Source organism: Podarcis filfolensis, assembly GCF_964270895.1.
Source record: "Podarcis filfolensis genome assembly, chromosome: 1".
Taxonomy (NCBI): domain Eukaryota; kingdom Metazoa; phylum Chordata; class Lepidosauria; order Squamata; family Lacertidae; genus Podarcis; species Podarcis filfolensis.
In genome coordinates, this window is record NC_139604.1 from 23,204,639 (window position 1) to 23,218,114 (window position 13,476).

Sequence of the window (13,476 nt, forward strand, 5' to 3'; positions counted from 1 at the left end):
ATAAATGTAAAAAGTGTGGGTATTTTCATATCTGAGTTCTGTTGGTGGTCCATTGGCTTTCAATATTGGAGGGGGGAGTATGGTTTCATTTGTGAATAGGTGGTGGTTTGGAAAGGGCATTTTTGGAGCACAGTTTCCACAGTTAACTCTCTTTGCAGGTACGGTGATTCCTACGTATGGAACAAAGTCACTACTTGCATACACAACATCCTCAGTGGAAGGAGATGGATAGAACATTATGGAGAAATAACCATCAGAAACACAAAAAGCAGCGTTTGTATTTGTAAACTCACATTCATCAAGGTAACGTTTCTTTGATACGCATTATGAACAGTGAAAGGGGTGTTTGTGCAATGGGAGGCCCGTTGCACAGCAGCTTCTAGGAGCACACAGGGCAGGTTCACTAGCTGGAGGTACCAGTTGTATGAATTGTATGAATCTGTGCACCAAAGTGTGGTCGATAAATATAAGACCCTTTCACTGGTTGCCAGCGGTCATGCTAATTGCATTGGCAAGGTCTTTATCCTCTGCACCTCTTTGGGACTGCATTTGAAGATATTTGGCACAATACGATAAGGGGTGGAGGTGGTGGTGTCTGAATCATCCCGATTCCCCACCCGCCTCTGGCAGCTCATTGGCACTGCCTAGCTGTTGGATGGGTGTGATACAGATCTGCCTGTCAGAAGGCCTGGTCTTGTTGAAAGTTGATACCTAGTTATAACCCAGACACCTGAAACTGGGGTGATTTACCTTAACAGTTAAGAAAAAGGCCACAGATCTTTTGTTTCCTTGCATTATTATTTTTTTAGGTGAATTACTGGAATTCGAACGTGAATGAAGTTCAAGGCGTTGTCATGGACCAAGAAGGAAAGGTGGTACACCGCCTCTTTGGAAAGTGGCATGAAGGGTTGTACTGTGGAGTTGGGCCTTCGGCAAAATGTATATGGAGACCAGGTATGAACCTATTAGAGGATCAGCTCTTTTAGGTAAAGCGGTGGGGTGGATTCAATACTTGTACTATGGGTGAAGGAGCTTCATCATCGTATCAAGTATGGCAGACTGGAATGGCTCTAGATCAGGCTTCCTCAAACTCGGCCCTCCAGATGTTTTTGGCCTACAACTCCCATGATAGAGGAGGGAGAAAGGTTGTTTTCTGCTGCTCCAGAGAAGCGGACACGGAGCAACGGATCCAAACTACAAGAAAGAAGATTCCACCTAAACATTAGGAAGAACTTCCTGACAGTAAGAGCTGTTCGATAGTGGAATTTGCTGCCAAGGAGTGTGGTGGAGTCTCCTTCTTTGGAGGTCTTTAAGCAGAGGCTTGACAACCATATGTCAGGAGTGCTCTGATGTTGTTTCCTGCTTGGCAGGGGGTTGGACTCGATGGCCCTTGTGGTCTCTTCCAGCTCTATGATTCTATGATTCTATGATCCCTAGCTAGCAGGACCAGTGGTCAGGGATGATGGGAATCGTAGTCTCAAAACATCTGGAGGGCCAGGTTTGAGGAAGCCTTTTTTAGATAGACTGAAGGGGCCAAGCTGCAGGCTATGCTTCATGCGCTACATCTCTTGTTTTCATTTAATTACAAGTGTGGGGAGCCAGTGTCACTGGGATTGCAGGATGTATGGGGGCGAGATTTATCCCTTTCTTCTTCCAGTCACAGAGTCTCCTGAAAATCTCCTCCTAGCAGCTGCAAGGCTTAAAAACTCTCCCTGGCACCAATAGAAGCTGTTTTCTATGCACAGTAACCGTTCTGGTGGCTTGGCAGAGGCAGGGAGAGATAAATCTCCTGGTGTGCTGCAAACCCAATCACAAAAGTTGACACAGCAAGACTGGAAGTATTTGCACTACAAAATACTGCGTACTTCCTCTTTGAAAGATAAATAATTGGGGATTTCTAATTACAGTGGTACCTCGGGTTACAAACGCTTCGGGTTACAAACACTTCAGGTTACAAACTCCGCTAACCCGGAAATAGTACCTCAGGTTGCCAACTATGCCCCAGGATGAGAACAGAAAACACGTGGCGGCAGCAGAAGGCCCCATTAGCGAAAGCGCACCTCAGGTTAAGAACGGTTTCAGGTTAAGAACGGACCTCTGGAACGAATTAAGTTTGTAACCCGAGGTACCACTGTACTCGTTTATTGGTCTCCAATAAGCATTCTTTGTCACAGCAATAATAGGACCACCTGATTTGAAAATGGAAGCTCTGGTGTATCGGTTGTTCCTAATTTACAAAGAATACCAGTTGTGTTTTCCGAACTGTTACTTGGAGAAATAAACCCAGCTCTGGTTTACAGACTGTCTCACCACAGTGGCAGGTGCAGGGAAGAGCCATTCCTCCGTGCTATGCCACATAAAATAATAGTATTGTAAAGTTGGAAGGGGACCCTGAAGATCTTCTAGTCCAACCCCCTACAATGCAGGAATATACAGCTGTCCCACATAGGGATTGAATCTGCAACCTTGGGGTTATCAGCACCAACTGAGCTATCACATCAGGCCTGAAGTTCAGACCCCAGCAATGAGACCTCTAAAAATCTCTGGTAAGAGGGGTATGAAAGGTCAGAGAACCTTTGCCAGAGTACACAACACTGGACCAGTGGCCAAGGGCATCTTCATATGCAGCTCATAGGTATTCTCCTCTCCCTAATAGATGCTTCAGTACTCTCCGTTTAAATAGCTGGGCCATCGACCGGCCTGGGTCAAACTTTTCCAGGTGGAGGCTACTTGAAGCAGGACCCACATAGTGCCCTATCATGTTCATGGTGTAAAAGTGTTTGTTCCATGAATTTTCTCCCAGCAGGCCGAGTTTTCAGACCAGCACGACTCTCCTCTGGGAGAACCCTGGGATGCCCAGGCACTGTGTATAATGGCAGCAAGATATGTAGAAGGCACCACCTCAGGTGGCAGCTCAGTGGCACGTAGAGCAAGCCTTAGTCCACCCCACAGACAGTGGTTAGAACTGTGAGAGGTGCTGACTATCTTTTGGCAGTGCTTGCATGACGTTTGACCAGTGTCAGTTTATCACCAGTAGTTAGAGCCAACTTCAGGAGCTGCAAGCAGGGATTTTGACCTTCTGTATTCAGAGGACCATGTCTTCTTCATTCACAAAGCTTAGCTACTCACTTTGTCTTATCTGTTAATGCAGGCTCCATGCCCACCAACTACGAGCGTTATTATGGCTTCACAAGGTTTGCCATTGAGCTGAATGAGTTAGATCCTGCACTGAAAGATCTTCTTCCAAGAACAGATGCCCGATTCAGGCCAGACCAAAGGCAAGAATCACTTGGTTGTTGTTATTTAATGCTCAGCGGCTGCTTTCAAACATAGATTGTAGGTCGCACCTGTTTTCAGGACCCTAATGTTTGGTCCAGGGGTGGGGAAGCTTCGTTAGCATGAGGGCCAGATTCCCTTGTGGGTCATTTTCCAGGGACTCAGTGATAGGCTACTTTCCAGCCAAGCAAAAAATAAGAGGTTGCCATGGACTGACTGGATGCAAAGCAGTGGTGGGAGCCACCATCTCAGGAACCCCCAAAGGGAAGAAGGCTCAGAGCCAGGGGACTGGTGATGGGATGTTGATGAGTGGTCAGAAGGAGAAGACTGGAATGAGGAGGTGTTGTAAGCTGAAAGTAACAGGTTTTAGCGAGCAGGAAGAGGCTGTGGCAGAGAGCAGTCCAGAATCCGAGGCAGAAGAGGAGGCTGGAGAGTAGGGAGGAGGCTACCAGGCAGAGATGAATCAGGCTGTTGAAGAAGCCAGGGGGTCTCCCTCTCCTGTGGTGACCAGCTCCCCTCCCTCCTGGTCTCCCAGAACCAGAAGAAGAATGAAGAGGGTGGAGCAAAAACAGACAAGGTGTCAGAGTCTCAGATTGCTAGGGAAGGACCCAAGGGAGGAAGAGTCTTGGGGAGACTGGGAAGGTGTGGCCCTTCAGTCCTCGCAACTGCCTCATTGGGGCAAGATCTGCTGGGAAGAGTTGCTGTGCTCACTAGGCCTGAGCTGTTGTTTATTTGAACAAAGAGTTAACTCCACTGACGCCTTGCGAGTTATTGCTGGCCTGCTCCCAACACCGGCCCTGATAGAGGTTTACACACAAGTAAACCTGGTAAGTAAGAGGCACTATTGCAGTACAAGGACACGTTCCAGCCAGGCAAAAACACCCAGGGAGGCTGCAGAGCAGGGCCAGTGAAAGGGTGTCACCTGTGCAGAGTCCCAAAGGCTGGACAGAGAGACACATGGTGGCCATTGGGGCCCTTGGACCTAAAGTTCCCCACTCCTAGTTTAGTCCATCACTTTATAACATGACTTGCTTAAAAAACCTTTGATCAACTAAGGGTCTGCCCCACACTAATCAGGAAGGTTGGTTTGTTTATGATTCAGGTAGCTATAAAAGTTACATTGGGCAGCTACTGTCTTAGCAGAGCCATTGCTCTTCACTCTCAAGAGGAACTGACTCTTTTAAGATTGGCATGGGGTTTGCATAGAACAAAATAAGCATGCTGCTTGTTCAAAATAATTGTGTGCTTTTAAAAAACCATTATTAATTTATTCTGGTTTAATCAGCAAGTCAGTATAACAATCATCTAAAACTCACATGCTTAATAATTAAAGATTTCTTTAATTAATTGGATCTCATCCCTGCTAATTTTATTTGAACTGCAGTATCTGGATGGTACGGATCCAGCAACTCTTGATGGGTGTAGGTTTGTCATCTCCGGGGTTTTGTTGATTCGTTCCAGTGCTTGAATGTTGGTATACTGTATATTCGAAGTTCCACTTGCTTTATTTCAGGCTTTTGGAAGACGGGGATTTAGAAGCAGCAGCGTCAGAAAAACTAAGAATAGAAGAACTCCAGAGAAGTCGAAGACGCTACTTAGAAGAAAATAATATGGAACATGTACCAAAATTTTTTAAGTATGTAAACTCAGGAATGTGGTTTGTCCCCCCCCCCCCCGCTTGCTAACAGATACACCACCAGCCTGGTAACAGAGTGGGAAAATTTAAATAGTTGAAACTGGGTTGAGGAGTTGGCAGCTTATAAAGGTTATGAGTAAACTAAGGTTTACTCAAAGTAGACCCATTGAAATTAATGGGCATTTAACTTCATACTGGTCATTAACTTCAGTGGGTTTACCCTGAGCACAGCTTAGTGGAATACCACCCATTGTTATCACAATTAACTTTTTACAGAAATATTTCCATGAGTTGTTGAGACAGTTTCATTTTCAGCCTTGGAAAAATGCATTTGTGTGGAAAATGCCTGTTTCTTCTCATTGCGCAGGCTGAGAGATTAAAAAAAAACACACCCAAGAAACAAAAACAAAATTTGATTATAAGCCCTGTTTGGCTGGGACTTCTGGTGTGAGGTAATGTTCAGGTTGACATCACCTGACTAGCACTCATAGAGACTGCCACTTATAAAGGTACAATCGGGAGCTTGTGTTATGGTTCCACTTCATTCATGGCTCCAGCCTTACCTGCCCCACACCTGATGTCCTATAGGAACTTCTTTAAAAGCCGAAATACTGCCTGTTTGTCATTTTGTGGGCTGAATTCAACCCCTCTGTTCCCTCTTCCTTACCAAACAACTGGTTGATGGGATTTTTGCTTCTTATAAAGGACTCTGCAGGTGCCGTGTCACAAGGGAGTATAATTTGGTTCTTGTTAAAGGCACTCCTGAATTTATTTTGTCTAACAGGTGTGTATTTTTCTTTTGATTTTGCAGAAAAGTTATCGATGCCAATCAAAGAGAAGCTTGGGTTTCTAACGACACGTATTGGGAACTCCGAAAGGATCCTGGCTTTAGTAAAGTAGAAACCCTCAAACTCTGGTAAACTGAGAATGTAGATCTAGTAACATATCACTCCTTAAAAAAAAAAAAAGAAAAACCTTAAAAAAAACCTATGCACAACATGTTTCTTATAGCTGAGGTTGGTTTGTGGGCCTGCAAGAAACCTTTCATTTGCTTTTATATTCATCTTTATAAATGGACTTCCAAAAGTGCATTAGCCCAGACCCCGGACATTTCTGCAGCTGGCATTAAATTAAAGGGAGGGGGAACCAACACGCCCTTTAAATATTGAGATAAGGGAAATGCAGCGCAAGAGAAGCATGCACTGAGTTAGCCAAAGATGCTTTCGAAGAGTATCTGGTGCTTAAAATAGACAACAGAAAAGATACAAAAACAAAACAAGATTTGTTTTAATGGAACATGTCTAGAATGTCCACCCATGCTATTATTAAACCTTGAGTCGCAATACTTGTTCATTTCTAGCTTCGGGTTAGTTTCTTGATGTGTGATGTGCTTGGACTGGCCACGTCGAAAAAAGGCATAATGCTTTTCTGGAAGCTCTCCTCATTCATTCGCCATTGTTCATGCCTTAAAAAAAACACACCAATGTGAAGTTGTACATTTAAGTCATTTTAAAATATGTATTCTTAGACGTTTGTCAGGGGCAGATTTTTAAAGCGCTAGGATTTTGTTCATATTATAAATAACGAAGAAAGTGTATTATTATTATTTAAGAGAAAAGAGAGAAACCCTAAATGGATTGTAAAGGAAAGTGATCAACTAGTACATGTTTTAACTTTGGGGGGTGGGGTGGGGACTATTGTGTGGTCAAGTTGAAAGGAGACTGGCTGGTTTTGTAACAACCTTGGCAAATGAAGACGAGGTCGTATTCTCAATGCCTAATGCTGTGATAAATATACCATCTCTTCCCATGGCTTCACACTTTTGTCTCATTTTCTCATAAGTCTTTATACAATTGGAATTCCCTGAAGCTTCGCATGAGTGTTAAGCACAAAAAATGATAAGTGTCTTGTCTCCTTTCCCAGAGGTGGATTATCCTGGTAACATACATGGTCATGTTCTCTTTTGTACACAAGATGCTTTTGTTGCACATCTGTTTTATGGGGAAAGCAACATAGCATATGCAGCTAAGTTCTCGGTAGCATCTTGCCACTGCTAATACTGCTTTTGTGCATAATTCTATTTTGCCATTTTACAAAAAGGCAATTATATTTTTTGATGAAGAAGCAAGACCTTAAATGGTTGCTGTGCAGCACATTTCAATGATGTATATGGAAGGAGCCTGCATGACCTCTGTCTCAAAGTAAAGTGAAGTTGGCATGCTTTGCTGTAGCCAGTATTAATAGATAAAAATCCTATTTTTTTAAATGTCATCTTGTCTTTCATTCATGCCCAGTTTGCTAACAGACTCCCTACTTGCATTTCATAGGCATCAATGACAGAAAAGATCTCCTTGTATTAGATTTCAAAAAAATATTTCTACGTATACAGTACATAGCACATAATTCTAAATATGCTTAATTTTCCTTTGCATGGTGCTTCTTAAGAACGACTTCTTGGTGGGGTTCCATAGAGATACAGAGGTGTCTCTTACCATTATTTCCCAAAAGCAAATTGACTGTTCATTTAACTGTGCTACAAATTACTTATATATATATATATATATTTCAAAAGCCCACAATTCCTTCTTTACAAGCACATCTGCCAAAGAAGCAAAGAGTTATAAATATGATTTCTCCCAAACAGTGCTACTTCCTCTTGGTATGCACAATATTGATGGATATTTAAATATTTGACCACAACTTCTTTCTGAGCTGCACTTGTAGCTCAGGGTCTCTTTCGTTTGACTGAGGCTTAGAATAAATTCCAGACGATTCAATGGTAATGATCACATAATGACCTTTTAAGTCTGTTCTTGCAAAAGTTCTGTTTGACATTTCAAAATATCAGTTTTCATTTTCTAAGCAGATCAAGTTTTGTAGCCTGCAGCTTCTGGTTTTTGGGATTGCCGTATTTTTCGCTCCATAGGACGCACCTGACCATAAGACGCACCTTGTTTTAGAGGGGGAGAACAAGAAAAATAAATTCTCCCCCTCTCTGCACAACTCCCCTTCAGCGAAGCAGCAGGAGGCGCTGCGCAGAGAGGGGGAGATTATTTTTTTCTTGTTCTCCCCCTCTAAAACAAGGTGCGTTCAGTGCATTCAAGGAGCGTTCAGTCGCCTTCAGTGAAGGCAACCTGAAGCCTCCGGAGCACAGCGGGAGTTCTGCTTTCCCCCACCGCCAGCCTCAAAGAGCAGGTCAGGGAGCAGCCGAAAGGCGTGCAGCCTTCCCGCTGCTCCACGAGCTTGTGGGCTGGCAGTGGGGGAAGTGCTGCTTTCCCCCACGGCCAGCCTCAAAGAGCAGGTCGGGGCTGGCAGGGGAAGCCCGGGTTCCCCCCCACCCCCAGCCCCATGGACCACACATTCGCTCCATAAGACGCACAGACATTTCCCCTTAGATTTTAAGAGGAAAAAAGTGTGTCTTATGGAGTGAAAAATACGGTATCATATGAAGACTGGAAAGAGTGTTGGTAAAATATTTCAGGGGCGCAGCGTGGGACCATTGGAACTACTAATCATAGCTCCCAGTCTTCATGAGAATATTTGCTGAACTCACTTCTCCCCTTCTGTCATTCAAATCTAATCAAACTCTTTAAACAAAACATCTAATATATTACCCATATGAAAGTTAACTGAAGCAAGGGGGTAGAGACAGATGTAACATTTTTAGAGTAGTGCGGTCGTTTTGTCCAAATGTACCTTTAATTTCTAGGGGCTGATCTCTGAAGTGGCCAAACAGCTCTCTATGTTTGTGACAAAAATAAGTTATGGACAGTTTGATTGGCTGAATCCCCTGATGTCACAAGGAGACATCAATCCCTTTCCCTTTTCCCTGGAGCAATTTTGTTGTTTTTTTCACTTTGGGAAACATATTTCCTTAAATAGAAAGAAAGAATAATGTCCATTATGTGATTTTGTTTTTTATTTATAAAGAAAGCAGACCGTCCTCCAGGATCAAAGGGGCTTGGGTAAGCAAAATTGATGGTTGGACCAACTTTGCTGCGATGTCCAGCTATCATTCAAGGGTGAAAGAATATTGGATATGATCCACAACCGAGGAATTAACTGACTCCCTTGTCTCCTGTGTCAACACAGATTCTCCCCTCCCCTTCAAGTCATTTCCTTCCTTAGAGATTCCATTTCAGTCAAATTTGAATTTTTAAAACGGTAATAATGTATACAAAAGCCATTTCCCTGTGTGGGCTGATGCAACAGACTTGAGCTGGCCCAGTAAACATTTTTAGATACCGCCCCTGCCCCTCCACACTTCCCTCCTGCCACATCACCGATTGCTTCTACAATTCCCCTAGGTTTTAAAGGTATGTTTGTTACGTGGAACAAAGAAGCTGCTCTTCCAAAACCTACAGACAACCTAATCTAACCACCTTGGGTTCCCCAAGTTAGTTTCTTCATAGCCTGGGATCTGTTCAAAACCGTTCAGTGCATCACTCGCCTTGAGTTTCTTGTCTTTTTATGCACTAAACTAAGTCTAAACAAAGCGTATAATATTTATGCAAGGCTAGCCCTGCTAGAAATTCATGGATTCCAATCGTGCAAAGCAGTCACACATCACTTGCTGCAGAATTTATCTGAATCATTTTACACAGGGTCTCTGTGGTGTGGCTGCTGCAGCAAAAAAACCCGCTTTCTCCTTCTACATTACATTAGTTACGTACTGAAGAGTTTGGTCATATCGTTTACCTAGAACACTTGGGTAATGCTTGCAGCAGTGGCCTGTCCGTGGTGGACAGATAGATGCTGGTATGGAAATGCCCATGTGATCTAGGCAATATATGGAATTGTGTGCTTTTATATATTACCATGACAACATGGTAGCCACTTGTGGAACCGTGGTTCTGTAGCATCCATACTGCAGAGATAACATGCAGATTCAGCCTCAGAGTCATGAATATCATGCATTTCTTTTCTTTTTCGAAACATGAATTTTACACTGAGTTGCTTTTTCAAAAATACTATACAAAAACAATTTTAAAATATATATATAGCGAGAGAGATGCAGAATATATACATTAGTAGCAAATATGCAAAACAAACCAATTAAAACACAATCATGGAACTCACTTAAGAAGGGATATTCACCCTATCCGGCAGAAATGCAAATTATCGTGTATTTCTGCAAGTGACAGAACTCATATGATGTAGACTTTTCTTTATTAAATTTTCCAGATTTGAAAATTGAGTTCTTCTGTACTCTGAGCCTCTTCCCACTCCTGCAAGCTTCAGGAAAATCTCAAGAAGACATTGTATGATTTGCTTCCTTGTTAAACTGGAAGGCGCTGCACCAAACTATACCACAGTCATGTTCCCTGCCTGAGCTCTGTATATGCTCTTGTTTTCAAGTAGACCGCCCCTTCCTCTCTTCTATTAGTGATGGATATAATCACATTTCAGTAGTAGAGGTTTTCAGCACACCTGCAAATTTGGGGAAAGTAGAGGAGGCTTTCTAGATTCTTGAAAGGCCTCCCAAGGGGGCTTGCTAAACCCAGGCCTTGCACCATGCAAGGGTTCAGAAACTGCCCCCTAACCCAAATGCTTGGCATGCCATCGCTACCATTGCTGGATGAAGTCCTGGTGCACTGATGCACATTGAGGCAAAAGCTACTCCTGTAGTAGTTATCTGTAAGTGTTCTTCGATGGGGGGGGGGGAAACACCTCAAGATGGAGGAGCTCTTAGGTTTAGGTTTATTAAATTTATATATCACTTCCCACTACAAAGCCTTGAAGCAGCGGCGAAGCCCCACAGCTGAGACGGAGGAGGCAGGTGGATGCCAGCCCCACGCTGCCATTTCGGGCAGCACGGAGCCTGCAGCCCTCTGAGCCACTGTGTCACTCCCAGGAGAGACGCATGGCTTGGGCCAGGCCCCATGCTAAGAGCCACCCTCCGGGTGTGGGGCCCAGTGCATCCTGCCCCCCATCCGCCCTAGCTACTCCTCTGCCGTGAAGCAATTTGTAACCAGAGCAAAAGTGATAAAAAATATAAGTAGTAAATAAACATTTGGTGGGTTTTCCCCAAGTCCAGGGCTCAGAAATAGTGGTTGTGGACATGGGAAGGTACCTTTGGATTATGTTCCATGCTGCATAGGTAAATGAACAAAGACCGCACTCAAGAGTACTAATCCATAGTTTTGTGATTTGATAGATTTTCTCTCAGCCATCATTGTGGTTAGGAAAATGGTGCCAAATCTGAGACTGGGAAAATTCATTTACCTCTGTGGTTTTTGAGAATTTGAGTGCAATCAGTAACTATTAAAACAGGTATTTCCTCATTTACTTTGGTGGATGCAGAACTGTAATGCTGATCTGCATATCTTGTTCTCCAGCTAACTTGCCACTGAATTACTTCCCTGTAAAATAACTTTCATTGTCAAGTTCTTTCGTTTCGCTTAGCCTACCCACCAGGAAATGATTGTGCAGAAAGGTATAAGTAATATATCTTAAGGACAATAGTTGAGTTGGGTTTCATTTTGAATTCATGCTTATTCTGAGAGGGGAGAAAATCAATGTTACCAAACTACGTGCTACATTTTGTGCAGTGTTTTGTTTTAATTCTAACAGAAAATGTGTAGCAAAAGAACCATAATGAAAGTTGAATTGTCTTTTAAAGAAAATCATGAGCACAATCTAGTAATTATTCATTTGAAAGTTTGACTAACAGTGGCCTGATTTGCACATCACTTAAAACCATAGTTTTAAATAAGCTATGGTTTAAGATGACCGCATCTCTGCTTCAGTCATCACCCCACTTTTTCCTTCAGCACACCGGAGAGGACATTGTATTGTGGGAGCCCAGTGCTCCTAGTTGGTTTCCCCCAAAAAACCAGAAGTAAGTCAAGAGCAAACTTTGGCTTACCACTCGCTGATTGTTTGGGGGAATCAAGCCACAAGAGCTGGTGTCTACTTGTTTCCTGTCCACAGTGCTGAAAGAAAGAACTAAGCACGCACTCGTTTTAAACCATCCTTATTTGAAACTGTGGTCCAGGCTATTGAAAGCTGTGAAATAAGACAAGAGTCATGCCTAGCTGAACAGGGAAGAATATAGGCAGCTGACTTGTAAGGAGTCAGACCATTGGTCCATCTGACTTATCATCTACTCTGATTGGCAGAAGTTCAGTGGTAGACCTTGGGGTCTCAAATTTCAGCAGCGCCCCGTGTGACACCGAAATTCGGCGCCAGCCCCGCCTCTCGCACTCCCTTCTAAATAATAGTCGTGGTGCCCCCGAGGCTCTGCATTGTGACCGAATTGGTTGCACTCCCCTAAATCTACCTCCAAGAAGCTCTCCATGGCTCAAGAGAAGGGTTCTTTCCAGCCTTAAAATGGAGACGATGGGGATTGACCCATAGCGTCTTCTGCATGCAGTTAATGTGCTGTGCTGTTGAGCTATGGTTCTTCCCCCCCCCCAACACTACGGAAGTGTTAAGCTCCACAAAGTTAGTTATGATTTACTAGATTGTGTTCTATGGCTGTAATGGAAAGGAGTGGTATTCTTGGTAGGAGAGAATGCATGTGAACCTGAACCGTCACTTACTTCTGCTTTGTTTCCACTATCCAAGAAACAAGCCACTGTTCCATTTCTAAAGATGTCCTCTTCTCTCTCTCCCCGTCCCTCTCTGCCAGTGGGAACTGTCGTGGCAGCAAACCAAATGTGTTGCTCCAGCTACACATCGTTCTTTCCTACCTGTCTATCACATATTTAAGATCATGTGTATGTTGTGCTACCGAAAAAGCACGAGAACTGTGCCTCTTCAAGTGAATGTTGTACAGAGGAATGTTCCATTTGTAAGAAAACAGGCCTCAATAAATTCACAGCAATTACCTTTTAAAGTCACTTTGATTTCTTTTTCAGTTTTCCGATTCACTTTATTGCAGTTTTATTGCATTTGTCTCCCCGCCTTTCTCCAAGGCGCTTGGGGTCACCTAGGTAGTTTTACCACCACCCCATTTTCTCCTCACAACCACCCACCCTGCAGGTTAGGAAGCGAGACAGTGATTGGCAGAGTGAGCCAGTGAACTTTCCATAGATGTCTGGTTGGCTGCTGTGAGAACAGGATGGTGGCTGATCCAGTAGGCTCTTGTGTAGTTATGATCATTGTGGCTGAATGTGGATTTGAACTCCAGTCCCCCCAGTCTGAGCCCAATGTTACCACCTAAGCTCTCTACAGGATCAGATGGAATTTGACCTGAGAACCTTCTAGTCTGAATTCAGATGGTATCACTATTGGTGAGGTACTGAATACACAAGTAAGAATAACACTGCAATACAGTACGGAGCTTATTTAATAGGAAGCAAGCCCCATCAAAGACAGCTGCATTTATGCATAAGCAACTGTAGGATTGCTCTGCAAAAGTCTGCATGGTCCTCGTATTTTGTCTTATAGATATGAAAATCCATGCAGAATTAAAGAGTTATGGTTCTTGGGAAAGCCAAATTGTGTAGGCATATGGAATATTTGTCAAATATTCATACAGAATATCCGACTAGGTTCATACAGAATTCTGACTATTAATACGGGTTTCAACAGAGATAATGGTTTATTTGCCGATTCTG

At 43.4% G+C, this 13,476-nt stretch overlaps 1 protein-coding gene across 14 annotated transcripts in view; it reads left to right on the forward strand.

The window, feature by feature from the left end:
- The window catches only part of OSBPL6 (oxysterol binding protein like 6), a 101,185-nt gene extending 88,429 nt beyond the window's left edge, over positions 1-12,756 (forward strand). For 13 of the 14 annotated variants that reach the window (XM_083627916.1, XM_083627909.1, XM_083627907.1 and 10 more), the window contains 5 exons: positions 159-303; positions 810-954; positions 3,152-3,278; positions 4,790-4,912; positions 5,724-12,756. In XM_083627916.1, the coding sequence (XP_083484042.1) occupies positions 159-303; positions 810-954; positions 3,152-3,278; positions 4,790-4,912; positions 5,724-5,832 (649 nt within the window). In that variant the 3' untranslated portion in view covers positions 5,833-12,756. The remainder of the gene's footprint in view (positions 1-158; positions 304-809; positions 955-3,151; positions 3,279-4,789; positions 4,913-5,723) is intronic. The other variant, XM_083627915.1, reaches the window with a different exon arrangement.
- The last annotated feature ends 720 nt before the right edge of the window (positions 12,757-13,476 follow it).